The sequence below is a fragment of the Aethalodelphis obliquidens genome, unplaced genomic scaffold, assembly GCF_003676395.1.
Source record: "Aethalodelphis obliquidens isolate GAN/ISIS:26980383/991018 unplaced genomic scaffold, ASM367639v1 scaffold16, whole genome shotgun sequence".
Lineage (NCBI taxonomy): Eukaryota > Metazoa > Chordata > Mammalia > Artiodactyla > Delphinidae > Aethalodelphis > Aethalodelphis obliquidens.
Window position 1 is genome coordinate 25788848 of NW_020837960.1, and position 16721 is coordinate 25805568.

The 16721-nt window shown below is 42.6% G+C and overlaps 1 protein-coding gene across 5 annotated transcripts in view; it reads right to left on the reverse strand.

Annotated features, from left to right (window-relative positions):
• Positions 1 to 16721, reverse strand: part of FRY (FRY microtubule binding protein) — a 425952-nt gene that overhangs the window by 15199 nt on the left and 394032 nt on the right. For 4 of the 5 annotated variants that reach the window (XM_027116557.1, XM_027116555.1, XM_027116558.1 and 1 more), the window contains 5 exons: positions 13685 to 13851; positions 12294 to 12483; positions 8606 to 8755; positions 7331 to 7429; positions 5176 to 5259 (listed from right to left, as the gene is read on the reverse strand). In XM_027116557.1, coding sequence (XP_026972358.1) covers positions 5176 to 5259; positions 7331 to 7429; positions 8606 to 8755; positions 12294 to 12483; positions 13685 to 13851 — 690 coding nt within the window. The other variant, XM_027116559.1, reaches the window with a different exon arrangement.

The window sequence follows — 16721 nt, forward strand, 5'->3', positions numbered from 1 at the left end:
AGATAAACCCACACACATATGGTCACCTTATCTTTGATAAAGTAGGCAAGAATATACAGTGGAGAAAACACAGCCTCTTCAATAAGTGGTGCTGGGAAAACTGGACAGCTACATGTAAAAGAATGAAATTAGAACATTCTCTAACACCACACACAAAAAAAACTCAAAATGGATTAAAGACCTAAATGTAAGGCCAGACACCATCAAACTCTTAGAGGAAAACATAGGCAGAACACTCTATGACATAAATCACAGCAAGATCCTTTTTGACCCACCTCCTAGAGAAATGGAAATAAAAACAAAAATAAACAAATGGGACCTAATGGAACTTCAAAGCTTTTGCACAGCAAAGCAAACCATAAACAAGACGAAAAGACAACCCTCAGAACGGGAGAAAATATTTGCAAATGAAGCAACTAACAAAGGATTAATCTCCAAAAGATACAAGCAATTCATGCAGCTCAATATCAAAAAAACAAACAACCCAATCCAAAAATGGGCAGAAGACCTAAATAGACATTCTTCCAAAGAAGATATAGATTGCCAACAAACACATGAAAGAATGCTCAACATCATTAATCGTTAGAGATATGCAAATCAAAACTACAATGAGATATCATCTCACATCAGTCAGAATGGCCATCATCAAAAAATCTACAAACAATAAATGCTGGAGAGGGTGTGGAGAAAAGGGAACCCTGTTGCACCATTGGGGGGAATGTAAGTTGATACAGCCACTATGGAGAACATTATGGAGGTTCCTTAAAAAACTAAAAATAGAACTACCATACGACCCAGCAATCCCACTACTGGGCATATACCCTGAGAAAACCATATTTCAAAAAGAGTCGTGTACCAAAATGTTCATTGCAGCTCTATTTACAATAGCCAGGACATGGAAGCAACCTAAGTGTCCATCAACAGATGAATGGATAAAGAAGATGTGGCACATATATATAATGGAATGTTACTCAGCCATAAATAGGAACGAAACTGAGTTATTTGTAGTGAGGTGGATGGACCTAGAGACTATCATACAGAGTGAAGTAAGTCAGAAAGAGAAGAACAAATACCGTATGCTAACACATATATATGGAATCTAAAAAAGAAAAAAGAAAAGGGTCAGAAGAACCTAGGGGCAAGACGTGAATAAAGCTGCAGACCTACTAGAGAATGGACTTGAGGATACGGGGAGTGGGAAGGGTAAGCTGGGACAAAGTGATAGAGTGGTATAGACATATATACACTACCAAATAAAATAGACAGCTAGTGGGAGGCAGCCGCATTGCACAGGGAGATCATCTCGGTGCTTTCTGACAACCTAGAGGGGTGGGATAGGGAGGGTGGGAGGGAGGGAGACGCAAGAAGGAAGAGATGTGGGAACATATGTATATGTATAACTGATTCACTTTGTTATAAAGCAGAGGCTGACACACCATTGTAAAGCAATTATACTCCAATAAAGATGTTAAAAAAAAAAAAAGCATAGCCACTCTTGTTTCTCTGTATTCTGCTCTGAAGCCAGTTCTTTGCTTATGATGTAGCCAGTTAGGTAAAAATCTGAGAGATTTTCGACATCAGAAGATAAGTCACAGTATACTATACTATATTAACTATAATTTTCATCATGCTTAATCTCTGAAAGTCACTGGTTTAAACTAAATTGGATAAAATTTAGAAAATCTAGCCAATTGTTGAAGCTTTCCTACTCAGTATTACACAGATGCATGTAATCTCCTAAGCAGGTGGGTACAATACGTACTCACCTGGTGCTAAAATCACTTGGCTCTGGCACATTCATGACCATTGCATTATATTTGTTGAGTAGGTTTTGGACCTTGGTCATGAATATCTTTTAAAGATTTGAAAGATAAATACCTTTAAGCCTCTAATACAGATTACACACTCTGACGTATTTACTATTTTCAAGAAAACTTTCATTTCAGCAGACATTTCCTTACTCAGTCTAGAGAAGAGATTCCTTATAGCAAAGGACTGATGGACTGTATCCGAAGGATAATGTTTAATGGGTTACAGTTTAGCTGGAGAAACATCTCGTCTTGTTCAACATTTAGCTTTTTGTTCAATTTGTAGAAGAACAGAGGTTGCAGCCTTCTCTCGTTCTTGGTTAGACAGGGATAGGAAATACACAGCTAAGAGGGTTACTGTCCAAGACGACTCTAAGATGGTCTGAATGTAATAAGAAAATGTATTGCGGCTACATGTAAACTCTTGTACTTGAGTCCAAAGAGTCGAATGTTCAATTAGTGCTCAGAAATAGCTGTGGAATTAAGAGTGTGTCAACTAAAATCACTTATGGCAAATGAAGTGGCAACCTCTCTAGCTTCCCCAGGGCCAGCCCTGCAGAACCGGGGAGGTGAGCTGTGCTAACTCGCCTTAGGGTCAAGGCCAATGCCACTGCCTGGAGAGCCCAGAGCTGAGATGCTTCACCGTGTCCTACGTTTCCGTGAACTTAAACTCCCCAGCAGCAGCCGCTCCAGGATGAATTCTGCGGGCGACAGGAGAGGTCACCGCAAACCACAATCCTTATTTAGAGGTGCTGGCTTTAAGTCATGAAGAGACCTGTCTCGCTGGGTGTGTGCAGGTGGAGAAGACACTGGTACAGCAGCGTCTGCCAAGGAGCTGCCCTCACGACAGGCGCGACTCACACGCCCGCCTTGTTCTACATCTTATTTGCTGTGCGCCGTGCCTCATTCTAGGAGAACGGGTATTGTAGTCACCAAGTAGCCTACATTACTGACTAATCACACCTGTCTTAACAAAAGAAGCCTTCCCTCCAAAATACTTCCCATGTATTAGAAGCACTTTTCTCAGGAACACTGTTCTGTTGTTTTGTACACACGCTATAACGACTCCTCCAAGGTCCCCTCAGGGAGTGAGGGCAGCACACGGGCCCTAGCATCTTATATACGCAGGGACTGTTCTCACTGCGGCAAAGAGGAACACTCCTGTTTTTCTTGAAAGGCACAGTTCTATTTAGCTTCCACTTCCCCATTGTGGGGCCTTAGGTGCAAAGGCACATGTTTCTATTATAAAGACAAGAACATCCTGATGACTGGCACCTGGCTCTTGCCGGCGGGGTCGGGAACTCTGTGCACAGTGGACAGTGGAGAGCTGACCAGCCCAAGGTCGCTGCTGCCACTTCAGGAAGGCAGGCCTGGTGTTGCTACCTCTTTTTTCAAGAGATGCCAGGAATGCTGTTTTGAGTGTACGTGTGAACAATTTTAAGTTTAAACTGTTGGGTCCAATTTAAATTGTACAAGCTGAATAAAACATGTCTGAATTGGTTACAGCTTACAGGCTACCAGTGTGTAACCTTTCCTCATTACCTTGATGTCTACAACTTCATATTGAGAATAGAAGAAAAATCAGAAAATAAATATTCAGCATCCAACAAAGAGCTATATTCTGTTCCACAAACAATTCCACAGCAATTTCTCACTTACGTTACCAGTTAAGAATGACTAGAAATCAGCTAGTGGCAAAGACCAGACTGGTTGGGGTAGGGCTTGGGGTGGGAACACTTCACACGCCTATCTGTACTTGGTCACCATCTCTGGCCGAATGACATCTCTAACTGCTCAAGAGTTTGCTAGGTTTAGTAAGGTAAGTACTATTCCATAAAGTCCACGCTTCTCTGAAATAGAATACACACGTGGAATAAGTTTTGGCATGTTGACTTCGCAATTTATATCCAGACATAGATTCTTCAAGTTAAAGCTCACTTCCTATCTCCCCCTTCCACTTGTCCCCATGCAAAGGGTGCTCAGAATAATTGGCAACTTCAAACTATTCCAGAAGATAGAGAATCTGACTTAAAAAAGAGAGCTGGAGTGAATCAATGGAGGGTAAGCAGTGCTCTGAGGTCAAACACCTGTTGGGTTTTGCTTTGGGATGGAAGCCAAATGATAGCTCTAATCAGAAAAATAATCTCTCTTCCAACTCTGGATATAAGATCAATATTGAGATGGACTGACACTGTCATTTCTCCTCAAGGCCCACCCTGGAAACGATTTCTCATCCTCTGAAGGATGCGCACTCTAACGGGCTTTTCTAGGTGTGACAATGTCATTACAAGGTGACCTCTCTGCCTAGACCCATCAGCAGCCCCCTAACTTGTCTCCCCAAATCCACGCTTGCCCACTTCCGTCCATTTCCACAGCAGAGTGGGCGAGCCCCACTCTGATCACACCCACCTGTTACAACTTTTAATTGCCCACCATTGCTGTTAAGATAAGCACCCAAAGCCCTGCACGGTCTGGCTTGTGCAGCTTCTTCAGACTCAGACTTTTCTCCCTGTCACTGTCTACACGCCCAGCCCCACAGGCTCTCATCAGTCCTTGGAAAGGGGCAGGTTCCCTCCTGCCTCGGGGCCTTCGCACACCCACCCCCCTGCACTAGCTCAGAGCCGAGATCTCCACTTAGATGGTACCTTGTGGAGAAGCCAGCCCAGACCTGCCCTCCTGGTAGGCCAGGTTCTCTTCTGTATTCTTTCATAGCTTTACTGTTCCTTCCTTTCCTTGAGGGCACTTGTCACGGTTTACACGTGTATGACTGTTGGTTAACGTCCATCTCCCTGAACAGATCAGAAGCTCCACCTGGAGCAGAATTCACTGTTGTACCCACCACGGGGGTCACAGGAGTAACTGCAGAATTGAATGATCTTAATCTGTTCACACTTTTCTGCCCAGTTTCCCTTACAATATGATGTACGTTTATAAGCCAGCTGGTCTGAGGTGTGTACTTAAAGCAATTCTAAATGAGGAAAAAAAAAGTCTGAGTGATTGCTGAAAGGTCAACAAAGACTTTCTTCATTGAAGGAACTAAGTGGTTCAGTGAAGAATTAATGACATTTGGTTTTATATTCTGAATGAAGAATAGATTTATTAGGAAATGGTTAGTATAGTTAGTGTCGAGCAGAAAGGTTATTTTTATACTTCTACTTTTCCAAAAAGAAGACCGCCCGTCCCAAATCCCATCAACACAGTCATGCTTGGTGCCAATGTCATTCTTTCTTACTCTAGAGGTGTCATGTGAATGTATGGGATGACTCATTCTGCCTCTTCCTTTTTCAAGTTCCACGCTTCTTGGGTAGATCAACACCAACACACAGTCAGAGCACAGAAAAGATAAACTCTAACAGGCTTTTATTACCTTTTCTTCCGAGTCCCCTGGTTGACAGGTAATTACTCCATCTCTTGATCCTCCTGCAAATGTTGCCTTACAGTTTGCAAGCCACTGTTGTCAGAAAGAGATACAGACATAGGTAAATTCAGTGATGTCCTAAGAATGTTCTTACAATCAATTCTGTCAGGAAAAATAGATTAAGCTTCTAATCACAGTAAAATAAAATTTTTATATAACGACTTTTTGAAAACTTTTTGGTTAAAGATTAATAATTTGAAATTAAAATATCTGCTTAGATGGGTTCAGTGATGGTCATTTAAAAATTTCAACATTTATCATTTCAGTGTTGTGATGTATCACCCTGAAGAATGGTTTCACCAGACCATTCCAAATTTATGTATAGATTAAATTCACATATGGTTAGAAACCTGTCATACGACTGAGGTTAGGAGACAGGTCCAACACTTCCTCGCAGGCTGGGTCATCCTGGACAATGCATCCTGACTCATGGAACACCTTCTCCTCTGTTATTTTGAGGTGGCTTCTGGGAGGCAGGTCTATTTCACTGTAAGAAAGGCTATTATAGTAATAGCCCAGCTATTTAAAGATTGTGCCAGTCTTAAGTATCTGGAATAGTAACTAGTATAGATGTGAAAGGAACCTTTGGGCAGAAAACAATAAGCACTGAAGAACGGAAACTCACACTTGACATCAAAAGACTGGCTCGTTCACCAACCAGAATGAAAGGATTACTTTCATTAACTGATGACTGAGAAGCTAGAAATCAATGACAGCGAAAGAGCCACAGAAATAGAAGACAAAGGGAATTGTTGCAGTAGAATGTCAGAACTCTCTTTGACAGGTCATGAGATAAGAACAAGAAGAAACAAAAACCCAGTAACTTTAGAATGAATATCTTCTATGTATGATGCACTCGTGCTGGGCAGTTTACATATATTATTTCTATTTTAAAGGCAATATCGTGTTGTGGTTACGAGCATGGACCTTTGAATCCCACAGACCTGGGTTTCAATACCGCTATGCTACCTCCTAGCTAATGAGAATAATAATAGCAACTCCCAGGGTAGTTGTAAGCATTACATGATTTAAGTTAAGAGATGTAACTTATCAGGTTGTTGGATACATAGAAAGGACTCAGGAAATGACAACTGCTATGACTGTTATAATCGTTATGTTCTTACAACAGTTCGGCAAATCACTATTATCACTGTCTTATAGATGATGAATCTGAGATAAGAGGAGGTAACTTACCCAAGGTCACTAACCCTTAAGTAATTGAGCTGCAATTTGAACTCAAGTCCATCTGACTTAAAAATCCATGCTCTTTTTACAGTGACTGGTATATGATAGGAAGTGTTCCATGGAAATTACACATGCAAGTTGTTGGAAATCAGGGGGTTTGCATGGATGGTTTCTGAATCACTTCTGGCTCTAACATTTTACAATTTACATCTTTGAAGGAAGAAAAAAGTAAAGAGCAGGAGCCGAGGCCAAGAGAAACCACGGAGACGGAGAAGCAGCTACCGAGAGTGGTTAAAAGGAGAAGAGAGGGGCTTCCCTGGTGGCGCAGTGGTTGAGAGTCTGCCTGCCGATACAGGGGACATGGGTTCGTGCCCTGGTCCGGCAGGATCCCACATGCTGCGGAGCGGCTGGGCCCGTGAGCCATGGCCGCTGAGCCTGCACGTCCGGAGCCTGTGCTCCACAACGGGAGAGGCCACAGCAGTGAGAGGCCCGCGTACCGCAAAAAAAAAAAAAGGAGAAGAGAGATGAGATCCGTCTCAACCAGTTTTGGGTGAGGCGAACACTGGAAGGAAGTAATTAACAATTTTAAATTTCTGAGAAAAGAAAAGTTATAATGTTGATAAACTGACATATTAAGCAGATACCCACTTTCCCCAATTTCTTGGTAGGGAAATTATAGGGCTAAAATCGAAAGCTGAAAAATTTCTCTTTTGTAGGTATAATTTTTATATAATCCATAGTACTGACAGTTCTGCCACCATTAAGCTGGAACTGTAGTCCTTCACAGAAGAATAGATGAAATCTGTCTTCTCCCAAAAGAGCCTCTCTTGGGTAAATCACATCGCCTCCCAAGAGCTCACAGTGGTTGGGTTCATTTGGTTTTAACTAAATGTATATGCACAGAAACACAAAAGCTTACTGAGAGGGTGGCCTCTTTTCTGTTGTTGTAGGTGTCCAAATATTCTTGCAGTTCCAAAACACTGAACTTGAGCTTGTCCAAAAGTCCACAAGAAAGGAGCTAAAGACAGCAAAATAATTTGTATTAAAACAACTTCCAGAGAGACACCTAGACAAAGGCATGGCTATGCAGAGAGAAAAGAGAAGTATATTTAGATGTAAAGTGTGGGGCGGGGGGGTTGGTAGCATCCATTTTAACAAGCTGTGCAGTTTGTAATTTAGTTCCACTATCAGCGGCAATTGCATTGGATACTGCTAATCAAAATCTCCTGTGAAAATATCCATCTTCCCCATATCAGTATAGACGGACAAATCTTAACAAGTATTCCACAGAAGCCCACATTAAGATACAGCACCCATTTTATGCATGGACTCCAGTGTCTTCATCCAGTAATACTCCAAGCAATGTGAAGACAGACCGCCAAATAGGTTTTCAAACTGATTTTGTATTTAATCTGTACTTTAAATCATTAGTATTATATTTATAAAGTCACGATTCAGCAGTCAGCCAGGGACTGTTTTAATCATCCTTTAAACCATCGGTCCCCAGCCTTTTAGGCACCAGGGACCGGTTTCGCGGAAGACGATTTTTCCGCAGACAGGGTGGGGTGGGTGGGGGAGGGGTGGTCCAGGCAGTAATGTGAGCCGTGGGGAGCGGCAGATGGAGCTTCGCTCACCCGCCCGCCCGCCCACCCGCCGCCTACCTCGGCTCTATGGCCTGGTTCCTAACAGGCTGCAGACTGGCACCGGTCCACGGCCTGGGGGTTGGGGACTCCTGCTTTTAAACTCATCATTTGCAGTTCGGCTGGACGAATCCATCCAGAGGGCATTCAGTCTCTTGGAAGTAGGGAAAGTGGTAACATCGTTGCCTCTGGGGACCCATCCGCCTAGCCAACCTGGCATCGTGGGGACTGGCTAGGTCTGCTCTGGGGGGTTAGCTCACCATATTCTCAGCCTTCAAAGTCAAGAGTCATCAGAGAGAAGCGACAAGGCCGCGAAGGGAGCACAGAGGGGGTCCTCCTCCTGATTCCCTGCAGTGACTGCCTTGGCTTGGGCTGGCCATGCAGAGTCATTCCTGTGCCGGCCCAGGCCTCTGGGACTCATAGAACAACAGAGTGCTGCTCGCAAACACTGAGAGTGTCTTTCAAACAAACCACAACACACGTGTGCTTCCCTGAAGTTCCATACCATCAGCTGGGCAGGCCATTTGCCGCGGGAGCAGGCCTGAGATACTCACGGTCTCGGCGTCCACGAAAAGCGTGGGGCACTCGGAGCAGGAGGTGAGCATCTGGGAAGAGCTGACGAACTTGGATCCGATGCCCCGGAGGTTGTCTCCAAGGTAACTGGCCGCATCACAGGTTAGGAAGCAGAACCTTTTCTGAATATTCTGAAAGGCAACATAATTACTATCTGTAAACGGCCACGTTTTAACTTTTGTACTAGAAAAAACTATTTTCTAATCTTCATAAAACTATCAAATGAGCACAGGTCCTCCATGTAGTGGCGGGGGGTTGATAGGGGCAGAGTGAATGTCTTAAGTCAAGTGAGTAATCACCCAGTGTGAACAAAGTTTCTTCCTAAAATGTCATTTCCCAATGCGTGGGAGCTCATATAATCTTTTAAATAAATGCTGCTTTTGCTTTTTGCTGACTGTCAGCGCCGGTCGGCAGCCCGAGTCTGCCTAGCGTGTTTGTCAGATGAGTGAGAATTTCTGAGATTATTTCAATGTGGGTGAGAAGAAAAAGGTCATGAGATATAATCTGTTTCCCAAGATCACAGCTCCCTGAGATAGAGCACTAAAATGGGCCATAAAGCCTCTGACGAATGAAAGAGTAAATTCATGGGACCTGTCTCCCTGTGAGAGCGCCTCTGATTAGGAGTCTGTAACTGTCCAATAGCTTTGCACACATCAACTCATCAATCCTCACAACCAGGTGAAGGAGCTGAGGTTAAGAGAGGTTAAAGGAGTCAAGGTCATGCAACTAGTAAGTGAAAGAGTAAGGATGAGCTTGACTTCTAAGTTCATATCCCTTCCATTAACCTATAATGCTTCCTAAATGTTACTATTCCCCCTACACTGCCTGAAGAAAAACCATAATTGGGAAGAATCTGACTCACTGGGCCTGTGTCAGTGCCAAAATGAGAACATTTTTAGCCCCAACTTCCAACACACAACATCTTTAACAAAAGGAACAAAATATTTAACCAAAAAATAATTCTGGTTGTAGGCACTGGCTTTCCCCCAAGAGATGTCGTACCTTTTGAGTTGGAGAATCTAACCCACGAGAAATCCTCTCTGCCCTGTTATGGGGAAATTAGCAGGTCCCCAAAACAGCAGCAGGCTCTTGGTTCCTTACAAGTTATACTAGAAAAATGCCTACCATGTTGCATATTGTTTATTTTTTATTTAATACCTCTGAGAATCTTGTTATAACACATAACATACGTATGCCTTTATGGTGTTTTTAGTTTTATGTGCAATTAAAAAAAAAACTCGACAGAATGTTGCTGCTGAAAGGAACAGGAAATGCCACGTGTCACCAGCTAGTGGAGTGGTAGAGCCGGGAGTAGGATCCAGGTCCTGCAAATAGTTTGGTTTCTTTCCATCTTACTTAAGGATATGGTGAGATCTGGGCTCATTTTTGTATTAAAAAATTTTTTTTGGCCGTTCTGAGCAGCTTGCAGGATCTTAGTTCCCTGACCAGGGATCGAACCTGTGCCCCCTGCAGTGGCAGCGTGGAGTCCTAACCCCTGGACCACCAGGGAAGTCCCTGGGTTTGTTTTTTATTGTCCTGAGAAGCTAGATCTTTCAGGGAACTTCAGAGCCACATATGACTTCCATATAAAAATATCATATAATTTGGTGACACTGTGTGATCAAATGACAATACTCTAACACAGGAGCAGCAGGAAGGAAATACACTGACTGAGACACTTGGAAAGCCACCCATGCTGGACCTTTAGAAACCATTTCCTTGTTTTTAAAACCAAATTATTTTTGCAATTACCTGCTCTCTACCCTGTCCAAAATCCAACCAAATACAGGGAAACGTGGTGTCCAGACTCACAGGAAAAATGTTAGAAAACAGCAAACAGCCATGGTGAGGACATGACGAAAGATTAACAGACTGCATGTCTGAAATGTGTTTCATTTCCAGCATATTGGATTAATACCGATTTTGCTACCCGTGTTGCTCTCAATCACAGAGCATTTGATGGTAGCTGAGAAAGTTCTTAAAGCTAAATGTAATATTAAAAACTGAAATAGGAGGTACACATTCGTATTATTATTATTGTGGATAAGCTCCTTAGAAATTGGTCCAATACGCTGATGCAAAAAGTCCAAACCCCAATGTACCTCCCAGGGCCCAGCCCCACGTCCCAGCTCACATGACAGTCTATTGCCATACTGGCATTAAGTCAGAAACTGTACGTTTAAGATTTACACTAAAAAGGTTTTTTTTTCCCCATTCATTCTTTCTGCATTTACTGAGCAGCTACTGTGTGTGAGCCACTGTGTGCCAGCTGCTGGGGAATCAAAGCAAGACACCATTACCTGCCCTTTCCCGGGAGACAGACACCTAAACAAGTGTGACAAGTATAACAGAAACAACTACAATTGGCTCGGGATCCCAAGTGTGTGTGTGGGGGGGGACAGGCAGAAAGAGGTAAAGGAAGGCGTCATTCACTGAAGTGACAGCCGATCAGGGATTTGCATGTCATTGGGAGCACAGCTGTGGGAAAAGAGGGGATGACAGTTCTCAGCAGAGGGAAAAGTACTGCTCAGGACTATAAAATTGAGCATGAAGGGTCTAGCAACTGTAATAAGAAAAAATTACTACAACAGGCAAACTTAAATATACATTATTAACCATTATTTACAAATTGACTTTAGAACAATATAATAAATTACTTTGCTCCTGAATCTTTAACAATTAAATTTACCTCAAATGGTAGCTTGTGGATAGTTGCTGTTGTTTTAAAATTTCCGTCTGGCTTAATGTTAGGATGTTTCTGGATTCTCATCTTTCAGCAGCCCATTGTTTTCTGTCTTAAGGCTAACAGTCCCTCCAGCCCCCAGTGCATCTCAGACACCACCTTAGTTTTTGTCCATTCAGTTTTCTAACAGGTCTCACGAAAAGTAAATCGAAAACCTTGAGAGACAGCAGCATGAATGACACTCAGAATACTGAGAAACTAGCTCTGAGTACTACTGGTATATACTTCTCCTAAATGGAAGGGCCTCCAGGCTCAAAAACCAAGTTGACTTTTATGTTAACTAAATTATGGCTTCCTGAATTTGAAATCATTTAAAGCAGATGATCCCAGTGTTTTCATTTTCCACTTTTTATGTAATTCCTCATTTCCCTGCCTTTCCCATGGCTCTTCCTGAAGGAGATCAGAGGACTCCATCCCTCAGTCCAACTATGTTACCTTGCCTCTCTCGTGATATACTCAGCAGAACTCAACCTCTAGAAAAGTTTCACTGGCTGGCACGTTGAACGACTTCATGGTGGGGAAAGATAAAAGACAAGGAAAAACACAATGACTTAAAAAGATAGAGGAGAGGTCTAAGCGGAAAGAAGAGATGGAGGCTGGGCTTGGCAGAAGGTGCCACCCTGTGGTCCTGAAGACCTGGCTGCCTGCCTGGGACTGATGATGCCAGTGAAAACCAGAGTGGGGGAGCGAGGGGCACAGCACGGTGGCCTGAATCCCTGAGCGCAGCGTCTCCACAGTGCCAGCCTGAGAAGGCTGAGTAGATGAAGGTTGAGGAGAAGAAAGGATGAAGTCAGAGGAGACTGAAGGATGTCAGGAGGACAAAGTAGTATAAACCCTGCACTTAACCCCTTCAGTTGGAGTCCGGCTGGCTCCCCGAAGAGACCGCAGCCCCTGCGCGTCTGTGGCCCCCTCCGCGGGCGCCGTACCTTGAACAAGGAGGAGAACACGTGGAACGTGTACACGGCGCAGGAGCCGTCCGAGTCGCACAGCAGCTGGTTGACATGACTGCGCCACGCCTCCTCCGCGTCGTCACAGGCCGCGGGCTGAAACGCAGCGAGGATGGCCGAGAAGAAGGGCGAGGGGGGCGGCGAGACTCCCCTCTCCCCTTCTCCAAAGCTGGAAGAAGGCAAAGGGCAACGTCAGGAAGTGGCGTCCTCCTCTCCTTTGCCAGCCTGTGTTAGTTCTCACCCCGAGGCACCCATTCTGCCCACTCCTCCCGCTGGGGTCGCTTTGGGAGCCTGGCTCCCATTCAGAGGTCTCTCCAAGATTCTTTTCTGACTCTAGAAAAGAGAATTTTCACCTGTAGAATTTCTGGGATTCCTCCCACTCGGATTTCCTTTATAGATTCGGTGCCTCTTTTAGCCTTCAGTAACTGCCCCCCACTTTCCTGGACAGCCTTTCCCCGCACACAGGATACATTCATTCCTGTGCTGTGGCCCATTGCAGTCCTTTTCATTTTTCAATACAATAAGTGATAAGTAAATTTCTGAATCTTTTCACTTTTCGTTTGTGGAGGGACAGTATTAGTGGGTGCAGATACATGAATGCCCAGAAGAAAAGGGCAGAGAGAGGAAAGGAAATGAAAAAAGAGAAATGCAGGGGGAGACAGAGAGGAACGAAGAAAGGAGAGAAGAATGAACGAACTGTGAAAAGTCAAAGTTCTTCTCTAGGTATCACCGTAAGCTGTTTCTCTGATGGACGGATATGGGTCACCATAACAGAAGGCCTCTGTCCAGCCACATCAGAAGCTTTTACTTCATTCTTATTTTCAACGTTCAGAGGAGTGATTTTAGGATTCTGACTTTCTTCTCCTACAGTAAATCTGTAGCATTATTATTTGTGATTTATTCTAGATGCCACATTAGTGGGGTTTTTAAAAATCTATCCTCTTTATATTTTTTCCTATTTGTATTCTCTGACTAGATCTCACTTGTCTCAGAAATGTCAGCCACGAGGCTGAAAGCCACCCACTTAAAAAAAGAGTAGGTATTTGGCTTAGAAGGGGCCTCTTGTTCTGGTCTTTTAACTCAAAATGAAAAGAACTCCCTATTTCCAAGCCTTGCCAAGCATGCTTATTTTCAAAGCTTACAAGGCCTGGACCATGTCCCCAGGCTCCCATCTGGCTTTTTACGTTACTCCAGGGCTTTATGGGTTCCGCATAAGGCCCTGCTCTGGGGTTGGAGGATTCCCACCCGCCAAGAGCCCTCCAAGTTATATGTCCGCTTGGACCCTTGGTTAGGAAGTCCCAGCAGCACAAGCCTGACATTTAACTGGAGTGAGAGCGAAGCCAGTACGATGTGCCCTGTACACTCTTCACCTGGCAAGAGTAAACTGGTCCAGCGCTCGACTGCCTTTTTCTTCTGCCTCGGTCATATCCAGGCTGAAGCTATCGCTGCATTCGAAAGTTGCCGGGAGCTCGTTGATGGAGCTGGAAAGATCATCCTCGTGCACGGTGGCGTCCTCCGCCTCCTGGGCAGCGCTGACCTGGGAACATAAAAAGAGAAAAGAATCCCCCCAACATGTAAGACTATCCATAGGAAAATCTGCAATCCTGAGAGTAATAGAAAGTGGGGGCATTTGTCTTCTAGCTACGGTAGAGTCAATTTCTATAACTGAGCTCAAGAATTCTCTGAAGTACTGTTCTTTATCTTCTTTTCAGTCTTTTCCAGGAGAGTTCCCAAAGAGGCTCTCAGTAGATTACCATATTTGACCCACGCTTATGAAGTATAAAATGCTAAACTTGGAAGAGACCATAGAGACCCCCTGGTCCAATCTCCATATTTTATAGACGAGGAAACAGCTGCTCCACGTGGGAAAAGGACGTGCCTAATATCAGGTATATAATCAGAGCCAGAGCTGGCACTAGAGACACCATCTCTGATTCAGAACTCTTTTCATTGTACAACCCCAGTCTTCTAAAGCAAGTTATCTGGAGTTAACTCTCCAATATATTATATAATATGTCCAATATTACCTATGGAAACTAGAATTTAGAATTGTCAGTGCCTGGCATAATAAAGGCTCCAGAAGTGTCTGCGGTGCTCACAAGTGATCCAGAGTTATTCACCAAGCCTGCCACGTTGACAGGCCTTTCCATGCTGAAAATCCTCCGAGATCCATATACACATATGCTTTACTCTTGGGAATATCCCTTGAAGATAATAGATATGAGAGGCTGCTCTCACGTTGCTATAAAATGTAGAATGATCTGCGAGATGAAAGGGCTCTAGGGCAGGCAGAGCTGGGATCACCGAGGGGCAGGAAAAAGACGTAGCAAGTCAAATGGAAAAAGAGGCTGGGCTTGAACCTGGGCCAGGGGGAATCATCTGGAGAACTGATTGTTCTTTGGGAGAGGAAGGAAGGCAACTGGATCACAGAGCAGAAGAGGAGAGGAAGAAATCACACATACGTGGTTCAGTGAGTCATTTTCTTAAAACAAAAACAAAATCAAGGCGAAATAGATGTATATATGAATTAGAGAGTTATCGTGGGCTGACATCTGGCTGCCCATTTAGTATTTTGGGTCTAGGATTAAATAGGGAAATTAGAAATGTTTACAGATATGTTAGGGAAATAGGTTATCTCATGTCTTTGAAGGAATTGCTCATAAATACTGTGTTTCAGAGGCGTATCCATATCTGCTGCTTCTTGCTTTTTATTTATTTTATTTTTATTTTTTTTATCTTTAAAACATTTACTATTGCCATTAAAAAATATTTAGTTTCTGTCCAGTTAGAATTTCATTAATGGTCCACTTCATATAATTTTTGTTGTTGTTGTTAAAAACTCATTTATCCTTTACCCCAAATTTTGAATGTAAACAGTAACTGTCTAGGTTGATAGCCATGCAGTTAACCAGCTTAATTTTGGCCAGAAGATTCACTGCTTTCTTGTGTCTGATGAGTGGGCAGAGCACTATATTTTATTTTATTATTTATTTATTTTTAAATTAATTTTTATTGGAGTATAGTTGATTTACATCTTCCTGCTTTTTAAAACTAGAGTGGTTCCAACGAGACTGCTGACTGGCCTGGGTTATTAGTGTATATAGACTTAATCTATTAGGGGTGGGCTGAGTTCTTATAGAAATATTTTCTATTTTCTCTTTCTGACATCACAGATACATCAAACATTGTAGAAGCCCAGCTGATGTGAAAAACAGATATAGCTTTTCAGAAATTAGACTCAGCCTTTCCTTGACAGAATTCCTTGATAGATTTCTGTGTAAGTCCATGAAAATATTACTCCTTAGGCAATGCTTTGTATAAGGAATTATATAACTTAGCATTCAAAATAGAAAAGTTGAGAAAATGACTATTGCAAGACTGAGAAATAATAAATGCTAATAACTTCACATTTATTTTGTGATGTCCTTTCCATGAAGTTTAATCTCAGACAGTTTTCTTTCTGGCCCCTTTTTTGGCTAAAAAAGGACTCTGCTAATTCTAAGAATCCTGAGCATAGTCCTTTTGCAATGGGGAAGTCTTAGAAATAATTATTTTTTAAGCTTCAATATTTTTAGGTGATTGCAGTTTCATTGGTTGCCCTTGGTTTAAAGTAGATTAGATTTTGCTAGATCGCAGACATACTTTTTAGCACACTGTAAAAGAATACAGAATAGCCAGTATTATATTCTTCTAGTAGAAGCATCAGAAAGAATATACTTTTGTAAATTTTTTTCTATTTCATTTTCTCCTTAAACTTATACCACCATAACCAAACTAAAGATAAAGAAAACTTTATCCTAACAGCAATAGGTTGTTTTGGTATTTCTAATATAAGAAAATAAAATTCTGTACTAATGGGCATTTATGTGGGCACATATGTGAACACAGTGTGGGAGTTGATAGTTTTATGGACAAGGTCATTTATGGAAATATTGATAAAATAAACCTTAAATGAAATACACATTTTTAGATTTTTTTTTTTTTAAAGCTGACCTTTTAAATCAGGAAATTGTATCCATTTACTTACTTTTCTCCTCAGAGAGCCTGGCTAGGACAGTTTTGTGCATAATAGTGTGATTGATATTGAAAATTCTGATAGTCAGCCAAAGGCGAGAACAGAATCAATGTACAGATTGTAAAATTGGTTCCTACATAGGAAAAAATTCCCCCCCGATACACGCATACACCCACACCTCACTTAGCAGACGGTTTTATAGAAGTCCTGACAAAGAACAGCAGTTTCCCAGTCTCAGCAATCTCCGACATATACCAATTTGTTTTGCCATTAATCAAATGGCAAAACACGACCAGTGTTTGTGCTCTATGGAAAATGCAAAATGTTTCATTTTAAAAGGACCTCAAATCAAATCTCCTTCAACCAACAGCAAGATGGCCAGTCAGGTCTGT